Source organism: Canis lupus, chromosome 27 (assembly GCF_003254725.2).
Source record: "Canis lupus dingo isolate Sandy chromosome 27, ASM325472v2, whole genome shotgun sequence".
NCBI classification, from domain to species: domain Eukaryota; kingdom Metazoa; phylum Chordata; class Mammalia; order Carnivora; family Canidae; genus Canis; species Canis lupus.
In genome coordinates, this window is record NC_064269.1 from 16507797 (window position 1) to 16529444 (window position 21648).

At 42.0% G+C, this 21648-nt stretch overlaps 1 protein-coding gene across 2 annotated transcripts in view; it reads right to left on the reverse strand.

Annotated features, from left to right (window-relative positions):
* FGD4 (FYVE, RhoGEF and PH domain containing 4) overlaps positions 1 to 14198 on the reverse strand; it is a 214961-nt gene extending 200763 nt beyond the window's left edge. The window contains exon 1 of one of the 2 annotated variants that reach the window (XM_049102291.1): positions 13800 to 14198. In XM_049102291.1, coding sequence (XP_048958248.1) covers positions 13800 to 14073 — 274 coding nt within the window. In that variant the 5' untranslated portion in view covers positions 14074 to 14198. The remainder of the gene's footprint in view (positions 1 to 13799) is intronic. The other variant, XM_025455557.3, reaches the window with a different exon arrangement.
* Between the last annotated feature and the right edge of the window lie 7450 nt (positions 14199 to 21648).

Below are 21648 nucleotides of genomic sequence, written 5' to 3' on the forward strand. Positions count from 1 at the left end.
ATAAAACTGTTTTAAGTATTCCAGCTATAAAGGGTTTTGTACTCAAACTATTAACTGCTCACCCGCACCTCATTTTTTAGTTAAGAAAAACCAACTTTTCCATGGCTAAGAAGACATACTACAAGCTAACACAGAACAAATTAGTGTGGTTTAAGGTCTTTCTCCATCATATAAATGTAAATGGAAAGTTTTAGAATGTACTACTAAATTAGAGAGCTAAAGAGGGAGAAACCTTTCTAGGTCCTTTGAGAAACTTTAGAAAACCAAGGGAAAAGGCTCAGCTGGTTACATAGTTCAGGTTAAATGTACATTATCAGATAGCTAATCCCTTTGCTTCGCCAATGGACTTTTTCCCTTACATCCCACCACGACCCATGGGAGATTTTCAAAGATATAACTCTGTCTCAAAAAAACAATTCAGAGATGTGACTTCAATAGCTATAATTAAAGGATACTTTGTACATCAAACAAATATACTTTTAAAAGTTATAGTTACACACTTTTAAATTGAATCCTCTCTCAACAGCACCAAGAAAACTTATTTAAAGGAACTCTATTTTGGAACAATAAAGAAACTGAGGAAAGAAAACAATTAAGGTAAGAGGTGATAAAGCTTGGGTTTTTTTTTCATTTTATTTTTAAGCTTGTGCATTAACTAGATTTCTAAATACTGAGCTGGCATAAAATACGTACTTTGAAATACTATGTTGAGTGCTACATTTTTTATCCTCTCACTCACACAATTTCACAAAAACTCAGTGAACCGGGAATGCTTCTAGGTGCTAGAGAGATAACAAGGAACAAGACCAACCAATATAGTCCCTGCTCTTACGCTAACAAAGATTCTTCACCTTAAAGTGATTCAATACATTAATTACTAAAAGAAGTGATGAGGAAAGCTTCTCTGTGTACACAGTCTCAACTCGACCAGCTGAAGGCCTTAGGCCAAGTCCTGTCTCTACCTTATTCTTTTTCTTTTTTAAAAAAGATTTAATTTATTTATTCATGAGAGACACAGAGAGGCAGAGACAGGCAGAGGGAGAAGCACACAGAGAGCCCGACGCGAGACTCGATCCGGGGACTCCAGGATCACGCCTGGGCCGAAGGCAAGCGCTAAACCGCTGAGCCACCCAGGTTGCCCTCCACCTTATTCTTAAAATCAGTTTGACCCCACACTCTGCCTCCACCTGTTACTGTCAAAACTGTAGCCAACAGTGTCTCAGTTGCTGTGGCCACTGGTGTACTGGTGCAAAGGGCCCAGGCCTGCCACCTTACCTCTCAGATCTGGCCAATGCTCACTTCCACAACCCAATCCCTAACACACACCCACCACCTATCTCCCTGACTTATGAGTCCTCAGAGTTAGGCTGGGCAGTCTCCATAATGAGGATCCTGACTGTACTCCGCCTTTGGGGAAAAAAGAATGTAACAGACAAAACTTCCTGTTCTCATGGATTTCGGTATATGTACCAGGGTGGGAGAGGAGGGACAGAAAATAAGATTTAAAAATAGAGATAGTGGCAAGTGTTAGGAAAAACAACAACAAGGAGAGGTGTATGGGAGCAGGGCTTCCAATGATAAAGATGGGCCAGGGAGTGACCTCAGTGAAAAGGAGAATTTAAGTCAAAATGTGAAACTGATGAACTCAACACTTTTTAAGCATTAAAAATAATGTTTCAAGTGACAAGTCCCTATTAGTCAAGACTTTCAGGTCTACAATAAGTTGGTCATTAACACAAGAGCAAGGAGAAAATATTAGAAGAAAAAAACCAAAGGGAAATGATTTTCATCATCTATTCTTGCAGGGGTATTTTTGGATAAAGGAAAATAAGCAGATATAAACTATTAAGCTTTTCCAAAAATCCACAACAAAAGCCTATTTTCTGAATGAGCACTATAACACTTGTAGGGATTATGGTAAGAAACTGGCTTTGAGACCTTTCCCAAATGAAAAAAATATAAATAGTGGGATTCAGGAATCTATGCCAGAAATGGATAATTAACAAAAGATCTGCAGGAATTCCGGAATAAGGACCTTTAATGCATCAATGATACATGTGATTGCAATATAATCTTCCTCAAGTTTGCAGAAATGAGCATCCATCAAGACCATGAGGAAAAGAAGCACCAAATGCACCCCTGCTAGCTGTGAGAAGCTTTCATGACATTATATAATGACAGCTACCCACTGAAGGTGGGGATTATATAAATATCTTTCAATTTTCAAAATCTCCCCAGTGCCCACAATGTGGTTAAAGCAAAGCTCCCAGGTTAACAAAAACATGCAAGTTGGTCATTCCGTTCCAAAACTTGGAAACGGGCATTAGTTCTCAATTGAAAAGGAGCTTATGCTGGGCACCACATTGACTTCAGAACAATGATTGCCATCATTGGCAGTTTCTTCCTTGCTTCCTCCTGAATCCTTCTCTTCCCTTCTTTTCACTGTTTTCATAACCAGTGGCCTGAGTTTACCACTTTCTATAAAAGGACTACAGAGGGGCTCTAATTAGCACCCTTGTCAGTTCCCTACTTCTTTCACAGTAGCGGGCATCTGAGGGTGACTACTCACACCCAGTTTTTTATTCACGAAGATGTTAAGAGTAAGGGAGAGGAAACTATCCATAATTCTCTTCAAAAAATTAAAGTGAATTGCTGGCAAATACCAAATAGGCCCATGTTATTGATACACTAACATTAGATATACACATCCATCATATATAGTAGACATATCCTACTATATAGGCATATATTATAGTTCTATTTCTTTAATTAGGTAAGAGAAATGAAGTTTTGCCTGTTCACAGAACAGCTACAAATAACAGGATTCTTGGAAGGTAATCTCGTTCACATAACCTCAAAGGTTAGTAGGTAACTATCACCCTGCTAAAGATAGGATATAATCTCGTCAAAATTTCCTAGAAAGAAAGCAGTAGAGGACTTGTATTTTTTTTTTTTTTTTTTTTTTTTGTATTAAGTGAGTATTTCTGAGTCTGGTTGCACAGCAAAGACCAGTAAGCCACTTTTTGTTTCCATTTCCAGAATTTTTTTTTTTTTTTAAGATTTATTTATTCATTCATGAGAGACAGAAAGAGAGAGAGGCAGAGACACAGGCAGAGGGAGAAGCAGACTCCCCACAAGGAGCCCAATACAGGATTCAAATGCGGATCCCAGATCAGGCCCTGAGCCGAAGGCAGATGCTCAACCACTGAGCCACCCAGGCATCCCTCCAGAGTCTTTTCTAAGAATATGTTTATGGTTTTCTTTCTCCTTGCAAATTTCTTTTTTTTTTTTTCCTTGCTAGCTACAGTGGACCAGAGCCTTGCTTTTGTTTTTAATGCTATGGATAAAACAGATAAAAGTATTAGGGAAAAATGTTTCCTCCATTTCTCAAGATTAACAATTAATGTCTTTATATTCAATGATGTTAAAAACTGGGAATTAGAAATTAATGGGAGATAGAAAAGTCCAGGGGTTTAAAAAAAAAAAAAAAAGAAGAAGAAGAAGAGTCCAGGGGTTAAGAGCAGAGGTTTATATTCTGGCTCCCCCAGTCATATGAAATTCAACAAATCATTTAATCTGTCTGGGCTTTTGGTTCTACTTTTGAACAGTGGGGATTACCGGTCCTACTTATGATGATTGAGTTTATGCACAGAAAGGACTTAGGAACAAGTACTCGATAAATGGTAACTGTTATTATAGTAATTACAGTTAAGGGATTGAAGAAGTAGAAATACAGAGATAACAATGCACGGTATGTTCTAGGTTTAGAGGAGGGGAAGAGAGAAGTTGTTAGTCGATGTTCTCAAGGTATATAATCCAGGAATATATTTCATAATCTTTACTGTTATTCAGAGGCAGTAAATATTGTACAGTTACATTTTAAAATTCAAGCCAATCTACATTTCAACATCTTTTTTAAAATGCCATCAATGGAAAGCATCCCAATTTCAGAGATGTTAAAATGTAAATAAGTACACATTTTAGATCTGTACTGGAAATACATGAAGATCTGGAAAACAATATGGAGATAATACATGAAGATCTGGAAAACAATATGGAGATAATTCAGGTATCAATTGCTCCACAGCTCATCTTTTGCTGTGAGAGCTGGAAACTAAAACCTTACTTCTGATCACCCCTAGTATCTACCACTCTAATTGTTCTTTAAAGCAAGCCCATTAAGATCTGGGCAGAAAGACAAATTTTACGAAAAGTTCTGACCTTAAAAGCCAAGTCCTCATAGTGAGAAACCTAGTACACAAAGAAGAAAAACACTGTGGAAGGAGGACAGCAGGAATGGGAAATGGGAGAAAGCTGGAAGAGAACAAAACTTCTAACAACAAAGCACCCTGGGTCTTCCAGTGTAGGAATAACCCTGATCCTCCAAACTCCAATGCTCTCTTTAGTCAAGACATAGCACAACACTGGAAAGAAGTCCAGGAATGAGCACAATCGGTAAACTAAAAAGGACACCGTGTCCACGAATTCTCAACAAGACTGAAGTATACCACTCCCACGTGCTCCCTAACACACCGCTGCACAAACTGCTACATGTTGCTGATAGGACCATATGAACCATGTAGACTCAGAAGGAAAAGCAGAGAAGCACTGATGTGAGAATAGTCTGTGCGCTGGGTGCACAGGCCGGCAAGACATCCCATCTCCTCTACAGCATTGCCACTAAGTCACCTAGCCTCTCCTTGAGTAACCTCATTAATAAGGAGCTCACAACCACCAAAGGAACCCAATTCCATTTTCTGGCAGTATTGCCAGAAAACTCTTATGTCCAACCAACAAACTAGTTTTGGGTTCTTCTGTTTACTTAATATCTCCCGAGCCCTCAATGGGCTTTTGAAGGGCCCCTGAGGAGTGATGGCAATGGATGACTCAAGGTAGGGACTGGTAGGCAGGTACAGCAGACAAACGTAAAGAACTTGAGTTGGCTGGTAAGACTGAGTACAGGAAGATTTTCTTCTAGGAACAAAGTAGACAAATAGGGAAAGTTAAGGGAGGGCTGGCCTCACATCTTGACAAGGATTATGCAAGATGACCAACTCTGTGGTCCCTGTGGATCATGCAAGATGACCAACTGCCACTTGAGTCACCAGAGAATCAGTGTGAAGAGGAGAAGGCAGGGCTGCAATTAGGAAACAGAGGTAGAGGGTCATAGTTCCGTGATGCAATCCAGGCTTTAGGGAAGTCGGCCATGAAAGCGGGGCTCACGACAGCACAAGTGGGAAGACCAAGGACAGAGGCCAGCAGTGAGAGGCACTGTCAGCAGCAACTCAGGTGGGGGAGAGATCTAAGCAGAAAGGGGAGATAAAGGGACAGAAAGACATGTGCCCAGCACAGCTTGCACCTTGGGCAGGAGCCTGCACTCACTCCACAGGTACAAATGGAAGCAACCACTCACCATCTTCTGAGACAGCACTAGATCAGAGGGATACATAAAATGAGAAGAGAAAGCCAGACTGAGGCTAGCACCCGTGTTAATCCCAACAAAAATACTGACAGTTATCTGAACACTTTGAAAGCACTGTTCTAAACCCTTTAAGAATATCCATTTTTATTCTTCCAATAATTCTATGGTGTAGGTAATATTAATATTCCCATTCTATAGATGAGGAGAGCCAAAAATAGCTCCAAATCAGCCAGCTAATTACTAGAAGAGGAATCAAACCCAACCAGTCTACCTCCAAAGCCCACACTCAGCTCTTAACATGGATTCTTCTCACCTTGATTTCTATACCTTGCCACAATGCCTGATCCACAGTAACCGCTGAAACATCTGTTGAAGGACTAAAGGATCCCTAGCTTTAGTGGGATTATAGGAGGAAAACTCCATAATGAAGGATACAGAGATTTGAAAAGAGAACAGATATAGATGGAGATAACAATATAGGGCTCTGAATAGAACTAGGAGGTGAAATTGTTTTTCCAACCTGCTATAGATTTCCTTCCTCTGAACTACAAGCACTCTGGTTATTGTTCTTATACACAATGCTATCTTATACTGTGATGTTTATTATAGATCATATCCCTCCTTCTAAGATGGAAATAACTATAGGGCAAGGCATTTTTCTCATTCATCTTAGAACCCCCAATACCATTTATCAATATGGTATGTCATCAATAGGATATCATTAAGTGGCATAGTTTGGGGGGGGGAAGTATAGGTTACTCAACTTTCTGCAGGGAAAATGAAGATCACTTTGTTTATAAAAATCCTTGATAGAAAAATTTTTAACAGAATTTGGCTATAATTTCATAACCCTGCACACCTCATATTGCATTGTATTTGAAACCATAAGCATGACCCCTCTGTATCCTTCAGTTAGGGCATCTTATATGGTTGTACATACTGACTTTTCACCTTCTAAATATACTCAACTAGCATACATTTAAAAAATATACATAACCTTTTTGTAAAGTCATTGCAATTTTTAGGGTTACAATTAACACATGGCCTAACACATAAAATCTTCCTAGAGGCCCCAGAGACCCACTCAGCCTTGTAGAGGAGGTGGGGTATTGGTCTGCAGCAGGACTGCATTGTGGCTCAATGTACACCCCAGAATGGTGGCAGCTCCCTAGTTTCTGCAGATGCTACAGCTGAAGTGGAGAGTTTCAGTGTATGGGTAGGTATGAGGGGCATGGCAGTTGGGTTTGTCTTCTTCACTCTATTTCTGCATAAGTGGGGGGACACAAAATTGATTACAGGTGCCAGAACACTTGTTGGTGATGTCCATACTGTCAACTACACTCCAGGAACAGAGAACTAATTCTAGACAATGTTCTACAAATCATACCAAATTTATTCCTGAAAATAAACACAGTTCCTAAAGTGTGATCAATGCACGACTAGTCCAACTTTCATAGTTCAAATAAGAGTAAATATTTGCACAAATTTTAAAAGGTCCATCTCCACAATGAGAGGTTACAGGTAGAGTCTGACCGATAGTCACTAAAGTGACCATTTTAGAATATCCCATTATAAATACCAGTAACAGGCAGTTGGGGAGCCACAGAAGGCTTCTGACAATGCAAGGATTATGATCAAGACCCAGATTTAAGAAAATTAACGGGGTAGGAGGGACTGCGGTGGATAACACTACCATTGATGAGAAGCGGGTCTGAAATAAGACCTAGGCTACCATCAGGAAATGAAGGTGAGTCAGTAAGAAATGGCAGATGACCCGCTGGCAAGTAGATGATAGAAAAGCAGACTTCAACATTGAAGCCCAAAGGTCATTAGTAATACCTCCAAGCCAAGTCAGGAGGAGGAGCTGCACTGCAGCAGAAAAAGAAGTCACACTTCTGTGCCCTTAGTAACATTAACAGTTGCTAAAAGCCTGTTCATGAAAATGCAGAGCAGCGTAGGTAAGCTAAAGAAGTCCAGAGGGTGGATGACACCACCAAAGAATGGAGATGGCAGGAAATAAGGGGAAGAAAGAAGAAAAATGGGCTAGCCAGAGCAAGAAACCTGGAGACTGGTGCAATAGGAAAATCAGATTGCCAATAATCAGGACCAAGAAGGGTTTTAAAAGGAAGCAAGCACCACAGAGAAATTAAGAAAACGGTCCAGAAACAGTCTATTGGATGGTACTTGAGAATCCACTGCTGACCTAAGATTACCTACTGATGCAGTGTTGGGAAGAGAAGCTGCCAAGAAGCAAATGAAGTGGGGAGAAGGACAGGGTGACAGGGATAAAGAAGTGGAGACAGCAAGGGAAGAACAGAGTAGTTTAAGGAAGAAAGCTGTTGGGCCATAGCTTCAAAGAACAACCAGGTGTAAAGTGTGAGCACACCTCATTTGAAGGGAAAAGAGGGTGTGGGACAAGCCTGAGAAGTGATAATAAAGATGCATGCATGGATGCATGGGTGGCTCAGCAGTTGAGCATCTGCCTTCAGCTCAGGACATGATCCTGGTCCCTCTGCCTATGTCTCTGCCTCTCTGTGTCTCTCATGAATAAATAAAATCTTAAAAAAAAAAAAAATGCATGCAGCCCAGGGAAGGTAACAGAGGAGAAAACCACTAGAATAAGAAAGAGGTCGGCTATTGAGTAGATTAGAAGCCAGTTCTGAAGTGAAAGGAAGGCACTTGAGTTCACATCAGATAATCTAGTCAGATATAAATTGGATATCTGCATAAATTAAAGTCAACTTGAAGTGGGAATGGAGCTGAGAAATAAGAGCAAAGTAGAAAAGACCTATAACAGATGTTAAAAAATGTAATTAAGCGGGGCGCCTGGGTGGTTCAGTCCATTGAGCATCTATCTGCCTTTGGCTCAGGTCGTGATTGGCATCCTGGGATCGAGCCTCACATTGGGCTCCCTGCTCAACAGGGAGACTGCTTCTCCCTCTCCCTCTGTCAGCCCACCTGCTTCTGCTCTCTGTCAAATAAATAAAATCTTAAAAAAAAGAAAAAATTGCAAGTAAGAATCAGCCAGATAGGAGCAGAAAGTTTGCCGAAAAGTACAGAGGGCTCAGATGATGTGCTATGTGAGGGGCTATCTAGATCATTCTTTGCTTTGCACCTGCAAATTTTGGTTGCCTGTGCTCATGACTGAAGGGAGGTCTTACCCATGTCTGGGAATGCACAGTAGTTCATAAAGCTGGTTATACATCAGAATCCTCTGGGGCACAGGTTAAAAATACGCCTTCTCAGGGCATCTGGATGGCTCAGTCGGTTAAACATCTGCCTTCAGCTCAGGTCATGATCCCAGGGTCCTGGGATGGAGCCTCGCATTGGGCTCCCTGCTTAGCGGGGAGTCTGTTTCTTCCTCTCTCTGCCCCTCCCCCTGCTTATATGCATGCTCTGTCAAATAAATAAAATCTTAAAAAAAAAAAAAAAAAAAAAACAGCTTCTCTAACCCTACCCCTGGAGTTTCTGACTCATCATACTTAGGGTGTGGCTGGGAACTTCTAATTAGCAGTCCAGGTAATTCTGATGCAGCCAGCAGGAGGACATTTAGAAACCAAGCAGATCATGAGAATTAGCTGATGTACTTTTTTTTTCTTTTTAAGTTCAGGTTCACGAGCTCCTGTCCAAATCTAACGAATCTCACACTACACTCACAAGATTAGATGCATCCTGTTTGACTCATTTTTTTCTTTTTTTTTTTTTTAATTTTTATTTATTTATGAGAGAGAGAGAGAGAGAGAGGCAGAGACACAGGCAGAGGGAGAAGCAGGCTCCATGCACCAGGAGCCCGACGCGGGATTCGATCCCGGGTCTCCAGGATCGCGCCCTGGGCCAAAGGCAGGCGCTAAACCGCTGCGCCACCCAGGGATCCCTTGACTCCTTTTTCAAACAACTTTTCAGCACACACATGTAGAGAAGAATTTCAGTAAAACCTGACTATACCAGGAGTGAATCTAGTGCCTTGGAAGTCCAGGGCTTTGGGCAGACCCCTAATCCCTTCCCCAAAAGTTCCGCATCCACTTCTGCCACCAGTTGGATCCATGAACCTAAGTTTTTATCACTAGAGATACAAAGCAAGCAAATAAGTAAATGTGAACTTATTCAGAGCATTCATTCAATGCTTTATAAACATTATAGGAGGAGGGTATTCATTCATTCAACAAGTATTTAGAGTGTCATAAGGCCAGACTCTTTGAGACACAAAGGGATCAAGATTTCTTGTTACGATACTGTCTGGAATGTTTGTTTTGTGTCATTTACTTGTATAATCTTATAAAGTACTATTCTCTCCATTCTCCAGATGAAGAAACTGAGAAATTAAAAGACTTGATCCAATTCACACAGCTAGTTAATAGAAGAGGAATTAGAACTTGGGTCCTATATGACCCCAAAGCCTGTATCTTAACCACCTCACCTCTCTGCTTCACCTAGACAAAGATTCACATCCAGGTATGTACAGCAGATGCAGCTGGTAGGCTTTTTTGTTTTTGGCCAAAAATCAGAAAACTCTAAAATTAGTGGGTTTCACAATCACAGATAGAACACAATACCACTAAACTCAACTTTCTGTTAAGTTCTTGACCTCTCAGTTTTTGTTCCTTCTTTAAGAGGGAAATATTTCAATTATGAGTAATGTCCACTCTGCATGTAATGGGTCTAAATGTTGTGGTTTCATTATATAAATACTTTCCTAGGTGCTGCAATGAAACCAACACTTCTTGCAAATTTAAACCTGGTTTCCGTTTTGCTTTGGAGAGGATCTTACTTATACAATGACAGTTGCATAAGACTAAATAGGGAGGCAGATTTGATTCAAAGAAAGAAGCACTTTCTAAAATGTTTTTACACTACCTAATTGAATAGGGTGTGGTCACTCAATAGGTTAAGACTACCTGTCAGAACCTTGGATCACTCTCCAGTAGATACTATAGATTATATCATGGTAAAGAGGAACGCCCTTAGCTAGGAAGATACAGTGATTTTTCACTTTTCAACTCTGAAAATAGCAGCAGGAACTCTGAGGTCTTGTAAACAAAATTAAGACAATGTAATAGACCTAGAAAATTTATTGCTACATTCTTTTTTTTTTTTTAAGATTTTATTTATTCATGAGAGACACAAAGAGAGAGAGAGAGAGGCAGAGGGAGAAGCAGGCTCCATGCAAAGAGCCTGATGCAGGACTCATCCCGGATGTCATGATCATGCCCTGAGCCAAAGGCAGACAACCAACTGCTGAGCCACCCAGGCATTCCTTATTGTTACATGCTACATATCATTTTTATTTATTTTAAAGATTTTACTTTTAAGTAATCGCTACATCCAACATGGAGCTTAAACTTACAACCTGGAGACCAAGAGTTGGATGCCCTACTGCCTAAGGCAGCCAGGTGCCCCTACATATCACTTTAAAAAGAAAAAAAAGAAAAGAGGTGCCTGGGTGACAGTTGAGTGTCTGACTCCTGGTTTCAGCTCAGGTCATGATCTCAGGGTCATCAGATCCAGCCCAAGATGGTCTCTGCACTCAGTGGGGAGTCTGCTTGAGATTCTCCCTCCCTCAACGCCTCCCTCTCCTCACCCACTGCTTGCTCTAAAATCTTTTGAAAAAAATTTTTAAAGAGAAAAAGCATTGTGACACCTGGGTGGCTCAGCAGTTGAGCGTCTGCCTTTGGCTTGGGTCATGATCCTGCAGTCCCGGGATCAAGTCCCACATCGGGCTCCCTACATGGAGCCTGTTTCGTGCTCTGCCTGTGTCTCTCTCTCCCTGTGTCTCTCATGAATAAATAAATAAAATTTTTAAAAAAGAAAAAAGAAAGAAAAAGTGTTGTGGGGGTGTCCGGGTAACACAGTCTGTTAAGTAACTGACTCTTGGTTTCAGTTCAGGTCCTGATCTTAAGTCCTGAGATCAAGCCCATCCTCAGCATGGAGTCTGCTCGAGACTCTCTTCGTCCTCTGCTCCTCCCTCCCCACACTGTCTCTCTAAAAGAAATCTTAAAAAAAAAAAAAAAAAAAAGTATTGTGGATTTTCTCTGAACAAAGAAAAAAAGAACTATAAGCACAGCTGCTTTGCAGAAAAGAACTCCATTCACTTCCACTTTTAAGGAAGTCACTTCATCTTTTGTTCACCTACTCAGTTTGGAAACAAGCATGTGATTTTTAAGTAAAATGATGATGTAAAGAAAGAACTTGAATCTTATTGCCCTCAAAACTGAAAACAGCCGATGATTAAGAAATTTGGTAGTTCAGGGCACTGGTTGGCTTAGTTGGAAGAATGGGAGACTCTTCATCTTGGGGTCATGAGGTCGAGCCCCATGTTGGATGTAGAGATTACTTAAAAGAAAAAAAAAAAGAAATTTGGTAGCTTAATTCAAAAATTCATAATAACTTCAAAACAAAGCAATACATTTTCACTAAAAAAGAAAAACACTCTTCCATTCATTTTAGAGTGAATTACACCTAAATCTAGAAGAGATGATTTCACCAGTGTCCTCATTTTGCAAAAGAGGAAATGGAGAGGTAAAGACATATAATCCAGTTACTTGATTACATATCTTCTCTTATCACTATATCTGCCCTTATCTGATGTGGCTATAAATATGTAAAACACCCATCATGTTTTTCTACCCTATGACTACTAATTACGACTTCATGGGGATCCCTGGGTCAGCGGTTTAGCGCGGCCTTCGGCCCAGGGTGGGATCCCTGGAGGCCCAGGATCCAGTCCCACGTCGGGCTCCCTGCATGGAGCCTGCTTCTCCCTCTGCCTGTGTCTCTCTGCCTCTCTGTGTGTCTCTCATGAATAAATAAATAAAATCTTAAAACAAACAAACAACTACGTCATGACACGGTTAAGACAGAAATATTAATTTTTTTGAGATAGAAATTTTAAAACTCCAATACTTTCCACACTTAAATCATCCTAACAGCTTTGCTTAATCACAACAAAATGAAAGTGAATAAAAGTATTTGTATTTCTACTGGTTAAATAAGGGTTTTGCCTCTTAACTGGTCCTCATAGAAGACATTTCCGGCTATAGAATGACAGGAGCACAAAAGGGGTGAAAACAAGTTTTACAAATCAAGAGAAAAAAAAAAAATCAAGAGAACAATCCCTAGAGCTCCGCACGGTTTCAAGCTCCCCTGCGAGGAACGAAATGTTAAAGAGCGAAGGAGAACCTGTGGGCTTGAACCGATTTTGGGGATTTCTTCCAATACTGAGAATCGATGAGAATTCAGAGCTCAAAATATACACCGCATTACTGGGAGCTGAGTTTATCTATACGAAAAGAGCAATAATTGTTCCATTTCTTGATAGGAGGAGCAGCTTTTCACACTTGGGGTGGGAGCCAAGCGTAGTTTTCGAGAGAGAACCGGCCCCGCGGCCCAGCGAGTCCGAGGCTCCCCCGCGCCTCCGCTTGGGGTCCGGGTCCTGCCCCGCCGCGGCGCCCGAGGTTGGCGAAGGCACCTCGACTGCAGCGTCTGGACCACGGGCCTGAACAATTCTTCGCCCAACTTTTAAAGTTAGACCTTTACTTCCGGAATTCCCTAAGAAGTGACCTCCAGGGCAAGCTCAGCCCTCTGCGGGCTCCTGCCCAAGGTCCTCTGGGGGAAGGGACACTTTTTTTTTTTTTTTAAGATTATATTTATTTATTCATGATAGATGGAGAGAGAGAGACGCAGAGACGCAGGCAGAGGGAGGAGCAGGCTCCAGGCAGGGAGCCCGACGAGGGAGTCGACCCTAGGACCCCAGGATCGCGCCCCGGGCCAAAGACAGGCGCTAAACCGCTGAGCCACCCAGGGATCCCCCACTTTTTAAAAAGATTTTATTTATTTATTCATGGGGTGGGGGGGAGAGAGAGAAAGGAAAGAGGGAGAGGGAGAGGGAGAGGGAGGGAGGGGCAGAGTCACAGGTAGAAGAGAAGCAGGCTCTACGCAGGGAGCCCGACGTGGGACTCGACCCCGGGCCCCCAGGATCGCGCCCTGGGCCAATGGCAGGTGCTAAACCGCTGAGCCACCTAGGGATCCCCCACTTTTTTTTTTTTTAAAGATTTTACTTATTTATTCATGGGGTGGGGAGAGAGAGAGAAACAGAGAGGGGGAGGGAGGAAGGGTGGGGCAGAGACACAGGCAGAGGGAGAAGCAGGCTCCACGCAGGGAGCCCGACGCGGGACTCGATCCCGGGCCCCCAGGATCACGCCCTGGGCTGCAGGTAGGCGCTGAACCGCTGCGCCACCCGGGCGTCCCTTGGGGGCAGGGACAGGCTCGGCGAGGGCGGACGACCGGCTCAGCCCTCCGGGAAACCCGCCCCGGCGCTCCCGGGCGCACCTGCGGACGCCGCGCGCCCCACATCGCCGCCCCGCCCCCGCGAGGCACTCACCTGCGCCGTCCGCAGGTGCCTGGCCCCTCCGGGGGGTCGCCTCGGCCCATCCCAGGGGCGACGAGGGCCTCCAGGGCCGAGGGGTCCCCAGCGGCAGGTGGAAGGGGGCGGATTTCCTCCGGATAGCCACGCGCCTGAAGTTGAAGCCGCCCTCGCCGCTCATGGTGCCGGGCCGGCTCGCGGCGCCGCGCTCTCTCCCACGCTCCTCCTCCCGCAAGTGTGGGCTCGACCGGCTCCTCCGGGGCGAGCGGACCCCGGCGGGCGCCGCCTGCATGCCACGCGCCGCGCGAATCCCTCCCCGGGGCGAGGCCCGTCCGCGCGGCGCCCGCGAGCCCGAGGGCCGAGCGCAGGGAGCCGGAGCAGCCCCGGACCCGCCGCGCCACCCGAGCGCCCCGGCCGCCGCTGCCAGCGGGTTTTCTCCGGGCGGCCCCGCCCCCCCGCCCCCCGCCCGGCCCCGCCCCGCCCCGCGGGCTCGCCCATTGGCCGAGCGGAGTCGCGCGGGCGCGCACCTGCAGCGCTCACCTAGGGGCGCCCCGAAGGTCACGCGCGCACCTGCGGGCTACCCTGGACTCTGCCCCGGGACCTGCCCCTCTGGGTATCCCCGGGCTGGCGGTGCCGCGCGCGTCTGATAATCTTACTTCACGTCCGACGGCGACCCGGTCTATTAAGTATTTCATCAGGAAACCAAAGTTTCCTAAGTGGGGCGCCCAGCACCGCAGAACTGGAATCCCTACTCGGGTTTCTGCGTCAGTGTCTTGTCCTTATCTCACCGAATCGAATTATCTGACCCGAAGCATCAGACCAGAGAAGATAAAGGATGTGGGGAAGTAAAGCAGAAAGGTGGAGCCAGCCGTCCCCAGGTTTCCAGGAGAGCATCAGACACCTCCCCGCCATCGCCATGAACACATTTAGGGTTTTATTGGTAATACGCTTTACAGTCCATTTAATACGTTGTTTAGTTTTACATTAGCTAACTAGCAAACTGAAGAAAATGCACGTTACATTGGTTTGTTTATGTGCATTTAAAAATTCACTAATGGGATCTCTGAGTGGCTCAGCTGGCTTAGCGCCCGCCTTCGCCCCGGGGCGTGATCCTGGAGTCTTGGGATCGAGTCCCACGTCAGGCTCCCTGCATGAAGCCTGCTTCTCCCTCTGCCTGTGTCTCGGCCTCTCTTGCTCTCTCTCTGTGTCTCTCGTAAATAAATAAATAAAATCTTAAAAAAAATTTTTTAATTAAAAAAAAATAAAATAAAATAAAAATTCACTAATGGGGAACGCCCGGGTGGCTCAGCCGTTTAGCGCCGCCTTCAGCCCCGGGCCTGATCCTGGAGACCCGGGATCGAGTCCCAGGCAGGCTCCCTGCATGGAGCCTGCTTCTCCCTCTGCCTGTGTCTCTGCCTCTCTCTCTATCTGTGTCTCTCGTGGATAAATAAATTTAAAAATCTTTTTAAAAAATTCACTAATGGGCACCTGGGTGGCTCAGCTGGTTAAGTGTCTGATCAGGTCATGATCCCAGGGTCTTGGGATCCAGTTCCACATCCGGCTCCCTGCTACCCACCTCCCTCCCACCCCCCCAGGAGCCTGCGTCTCCCTCTCCCTCTGCCTGCCACTCCCCATGCTTGGACACACTCTCTCTCTCTCTCTCTCTCTCTCTTTCTCTCCATCTGTCAAATAAATAAATAAAATCCTTTTTTAAAAAAATGGATGTCTGTATTTTCAAATGCGATGTTTTATAACATATATCATATGACAGTCGTCTGTCAATGTTACTGCTGCTTACTATTTTCTGATAGAAACCATTTCTAACAGACTTTGCATTTGATGGCTGTGTTTTGCAACATAAATGAGTGGGCCAAACAACTCCATTTGATCTCAAGGTATCTTAGGTCAGAGTAGAACAAAGTATTGAAAATCATCTTGTACATATAGTCTTCATGTACTGTTTTATTCGTCTATATAGTTAATAGGAAGTTTGCTGTTAATTAACACATTGAATGAGAACTGCACTGGATACTGACACAGCGATGTGCACGTTTCACAGGTATTTACACACCACAGTTCTCTGTGGCCGAGGCAGTGCTAAATGCTAACCAAATCCTGTATCGTTTTCTTTGGGCACACACTTCCCTTGCAGTTAGGTGGAGCCATGTAACCACAGTCTTCAAAATACTGTGGGCAGAACTGGTATGTGTCACCTCCAGGCCTGGCTTCTGCACTCTCACCATGAGACTCTTGTCCTCTTCTCTAACTGCCCGCTGGAAGGCAGGAGGATCACTGGAGGAACATGGAGCCCCACACCATGGAAGAGCCACTGTGTAGGGAGGAGCTGGCTGCCCAGAATCACCTCTTTCCTAGGAATTAACATATAAGATCAGACTAGAAAAATGCGTAGGAAAATTGCAGACAGATTCATGTTCCTTAAATTTTATCTTTATATTTCCCAGTGTAGCAAAAATCATATGTATATTGAAATACACCTCTTAGTTCTAGTTTAAATGTCTTAAACAAATATTCAATTTAATTTTAACAACCAGTCTCCAGTTGATCTAGTCCTTAATAAGCAAGACAAAGCCAAAAAAGAATATTCAGGAGAAAAATTATGACTCAATAAGCTGCTTCAATTATTGATAGGGCATCATTTCCAAAACTAGAATCTAAAAGAAATCAACACTTTGGAGCAAAGTCATTCTTATTTTTATCTCAGTAGAAAAAGATAAATGTCTCTCATTTTAATAATAGATTGTGTTATTTCCTTTGTAAATGAATTATAAATTCATTATTACTTATTTACTTTGATGGTATCACTGGGTAGGAATTTATATAAATGTCATTAAAGTAATAGAGGTCACTCAATGCCATGAATCATGCTGACTTTGTAGCAGCATTTACCAAAGATAATTTTATAAAGACACAGTCAAAGAAGATGATGCATTTGTCAGAAACAGAAAACTGTATGATATATTGAGTTGATACCAGTTAAGATTTTAAAAGTTTCATATATATAAAATCACGTTAGAAATTATACATATATAATTTCATATGCATTATTTAATGTTAATTAATTTCCATGTTAATTTAATTCCTACATCTACATTTTGACCAGGTATTGCATATATTAATGACCTTTGCAAGGAAAAATATATGCACACCTCTTAGAAGATTTGCACATATTTGAGGTGTCACCTGGAACTGTCATGATACAAGTTTGGCCTCGTAATTAAATTGGCCACTTTGCTCTTTGAAAGGACGTGGCTAGTCAATATCTTTCTAAAACCACTTGGTAACTGGAAAAAAGAAATGGTTACTTTCTGAAATACACAGTGCCTGGCTTCATGGAGCCTAAAGTTCCATGAGATTAGGAGAGGGGCACCCAGCTTGAACCTGACCTATCAGAAGTTTCCTAGAGGAAGTGAAAATTAGTGGAAGGGCACAAGGGTGGCTCAGTTGGGTAAGTCTCGACTCTTGATTTTGGCTCAGGTCATGATCTCAGTGTCATGAGATCTAGCCCCACATTGGCTCCTTACTGAGCATGGAGCCTGCTTGAGATACTTTTCTCCCTTTCCCTATGCCCCTCTTGCCACTCACACACATTCTCTCAAATAAATAAATAAAATATTAAAGAAGAAAAAACCCAACAAAATTAAGGGAGGATGGAAAGATGAAGACATGGCCTAGTGAAGGAGATAAAGAGCTATCCACGACAAAATGGCTTAGTGATCATTCAGTGAATCTTGCTACTGTCAAATTTCTTTTTACTATTCTGAGGAATTTGGCAAATTCTCCTACATCAAATTAAATTGTTTTGTATGTGATAGATAAACTGGCTTATCTAAGAAATAATAGAGCTTTATCTACTTATAGGTAACTTCTTAAATCCCATAAAACATTTTTTGCAAGGAAATATGGAAATAGTCATTTCTCCAACAAATATTTGCTAGTGTTACATTTGCACCCACACTAATGATACTAATATCACATTTGCAGCCATTGTTGTTTCTGTACCTTTGTGTATACACTCTTAAGATTTTTGCCTTTATTCCACATTACAGTGAAATCTCTTCAGAGACTTTTTTTTAGAAGTAGGCTACATAGGACTTGAACTCACAACCCTGAGATTAAGTCCTGAGCTGAGATCAAGAGTCAGATCTTAACCAACTGAGTCACACAGGTGCCCCTCTTTGGAAGCATTTTAAATGCTTTTAAACCCACCACATGCAGACCTACAATGTGCAAACTCAATGATTATGAGGTATCTAAAGTAGCCAAATTGTTAGAAACAGAAAGTAGAACGGTGTTGCTGGGGCTGTTGTTCAATGAGTATAGAGTTTAAGTTTTGCAAAAGAAAAAAGTTCTAGAGCCTGTGTATATTGTTAACACTACCATACTATACACTTAAAGTAGCTAAGATGGTAAATTTCATGTTTTTTTACCACAATTAAAAAAAAAAAAACCTCGATGACCAAGTTTACACATGCACAATTGTATATTTTATCAAGAGCTATCTAGCCTTCAACAATTATATGATATCATTGATTATAAGATGTAACACAACTTCAGAGATGTTAAAAAGTAAAAAAAAAGGTGTCTTTAGATGGATGAAATATATACAAATATTTGTGAACATATGTGTTCTTGTACTTTTATAAGTTAGAATAACATACTGATAGACTTTTTAAAAAAAGATGTATGTGTTTTAGAGAGACAGAGAAAGAGAGCACAAGAGACAGTGGGTGGGGGAAAGGCAGAGGGAGAATGTCCAACAGATGCCCCTCTGAGTCCGATGCAGGGCTCCATCCCACGACCCACAAGATCACATCTTGAGCTGAAACCAAGAGTCGGATGCTTAACTGACTGAAACACCACGCACCCCTCTGATAGACTTTTTTTTTTAAGATTTTATTTTTAAGTAATCTTTACACTCAACATGAGTCTTAAACTCACAACCCTGAGATGAAGAATCATATGCTCTACCAACTGAGCTAGCCAGGATCCCCATGATGGACTTTTTCTAAAGCTTCCCACATGTGCATAGTTTTTTTTTTCACATGTGCATAGTTTAAATAAATTTCCTGTTTCAAATATTTTATATATGTATGTATGTATGTTATATACTTAATGCTGGAAGAGGTATATTCTTTTTTTTTTTAAGATATTATTTATTTATTCATGAGAGACACAGAGAGAGAGAGAGAGAGGCAGAGGCACAGGCAGAGGGAGAAGCAGGCTCCATGCAGGGAGCCCGACATGGGACTCGATCCTGGGTCTCCAGGATCAGGCCCTGGGCGGATGGCGGCACCAAACCACTGAGCCACCCGGGCTGCCAAGGAAGAGGTATATTCTTTGACCTGAAATATTACAGGATTGATCAAGAGTGAATTAGTGGTTGAGTATATAAAGAAGTTAGAAAATATGGAGTCACAAAAGCCCCAAATCTCATTCAATAAAGTGTGCTTTTACTGTTAATTTGGTTTTATACACCTTAAATATATCAACTCAAAAATTATTGAAAATTAAAAGAATATGGCAAGCACTCTTGGTTGTCTACTCAACTGCATCCCTACTTTTCCTGGTTAATAAAATTCAATGTCATTCAACTGTTGGCAGCAATATGGTTAGACAAGTTGTGTTCCTTCATAGGGAAGGTTAGATGGGGTCAGATGATCATGATCATCCTATCTTCTTTCCCAGTTGTTGATTTAAGGGGGACCATATATGCATAGATGACTGGTTCTGCACAGTGGGTCTTAGGGGGAAATCTGCTGTGGACTTCTGGGAAGAATTTTCCTCCTCAATAAGAGAATAACCTATTGAAAAAAACCCATTCCCTACCCACCTCCTCCGTGCTCCTTCTGCTTGTAGATATGCTTTGTAAGGATACAGATATAAGTCCTGAGCTGCTGTGGTCATCTTGTGACCAGGAGGGGAGATGTTGCTGGATCTACTGAAGGTAGCAGAACAGAACGTTGGAAAGAGCCCAGGCCATTGCTGAGTTCAATATGCTATGGAACCAACCCTGAAACTTCCTACATCTTGAATCCTTGATAAGTGATAAGATAAATTGTCCTTAGAGTTAAGTCATCATTAGTCACACATTCTTGTTACCTGTTGCCAAAAGCCTACTAATAATACAAGGGAAATAGTTTATACAAATTTTAAGAAAAGTACTTAAAGTTGTAAAATTATAAAGCCTTGTATTTAATCTTTTATTATTGCTGCTCAGAAAGGTTGTATTTTAGAATTTACATATATCCCTCTGTTGTTTTTGAATGTGATAATCTGGATAACAGACCAGTAAACCATGACCTGTGGGCCAAATGCAGCCCACCCATCGATTATTTTTGTATGGCCCATGAACTAACAATGGCTTTTAATTCTTGAAACTGTGGGGGGGGGGGCGAATCAAAATAATAATATTTGATAACATAAGATTTATGTAAAATACTGATTTCTGTGTCTATAAATAAATTTTTATTGAACCCAGTCAGCAGCTCATGATTGCTTTCACACCACAATGGCAGGATAGCTGTGAAACAGACAAGAAGGACAGCAAGTCTGAAAATATTTACTTTCTAACCCTTTACAAATTTTTTTGACCCCTGATACAATGAAAATAAAAAACCTACATAAAAGTTTCATTCGATATATTTTTTTAAGATTTTATTTATTTATTTGAGAGAGAGTGAGGCAGAGATAGCTAGAGAACACCAACGGGGAGGAGAAGGAGAAGCTGGCTCCCTACTGAGCAGGGAGCCCAACTTGGGGCTGATCCCAGGACCCCGGGATCATGACCAGAGCAGAAGGCAGACGCTTAACTGACTGAGCCACCCAGGCACCCAGGTTAGTTGGATTTTGAAAAATGATAAAACTATTATCAAAATCTGCTACACAAGCTCTGCCAAATTATGCCTTTGTACATACCATAACAATATCAACAGAATCTGATATGCTGAGGGTGTAAGATGACATGCTAATCTATAATTGCAAATTTACATCTTTCTCCAATGACACCATTGCTTCATTACAAGGCTCACGTCTATAGGCATTTGCAGTTGCCCCCATTACTCTGCATTGTTAGAAAACAAAATAATGATATTCAAATATCTTGAAATTTCTCATGGAAAAGAGACAAATTATAAACCTGAAGTCCGTGACATTATTTATCCAATACATCCAATAGAGTTTTTTTCAACATAGATACAAATAGATATATGATAAACATTTTAATGAGAATATTGGCAATCAGAAATACTTTTTAAAGCAGGGAATAGGGATTCCTGGGTGGCGCAGCAGTTTGGCGCCTGCCTTTGGCCCAGGGCGTGATCCTGGTAGACCCTGGATCGAGTCCCATGTCGGGCTCCCGGTGCATGGAGCCTGCTTCTCCCTCTGCCTGTGTCTCTGCCTCTCTCTCTCTCTGTGACTATCATAAATAAATAAATAATTAATTAAAAAAAATAAATTACTCTGAAAATATTAAAAAAATAAAGCAGGGAATAAACATTTTCATGCAAATAGGTTTCGGTGTGTCATCAGAAAAGACACCTCATTTTTGAGTCTTCAAAGGGCAAATCAAAACCTTTGTTCATGGAATGTATCACTTTCCAACAATTATTACAGTTATATATACTTTCTAGATTGGAAGCTACTTGATGGTGAGCTCTGTTTAATTCATATTTGTATCCTTGGTAGCATCTTGCGCAGTGACTTTTATATAGTAAAATACTCGGTGAAATTTACTGAAGAAAAATGCATTAAAGGAAAAATATGCATGACCATTAAGAGCAATTCCTCTTGAAGGAGATAAAATTATTTATCTCAAGTAAAGAGTCAGAAATTTAGATGACAATTTGTG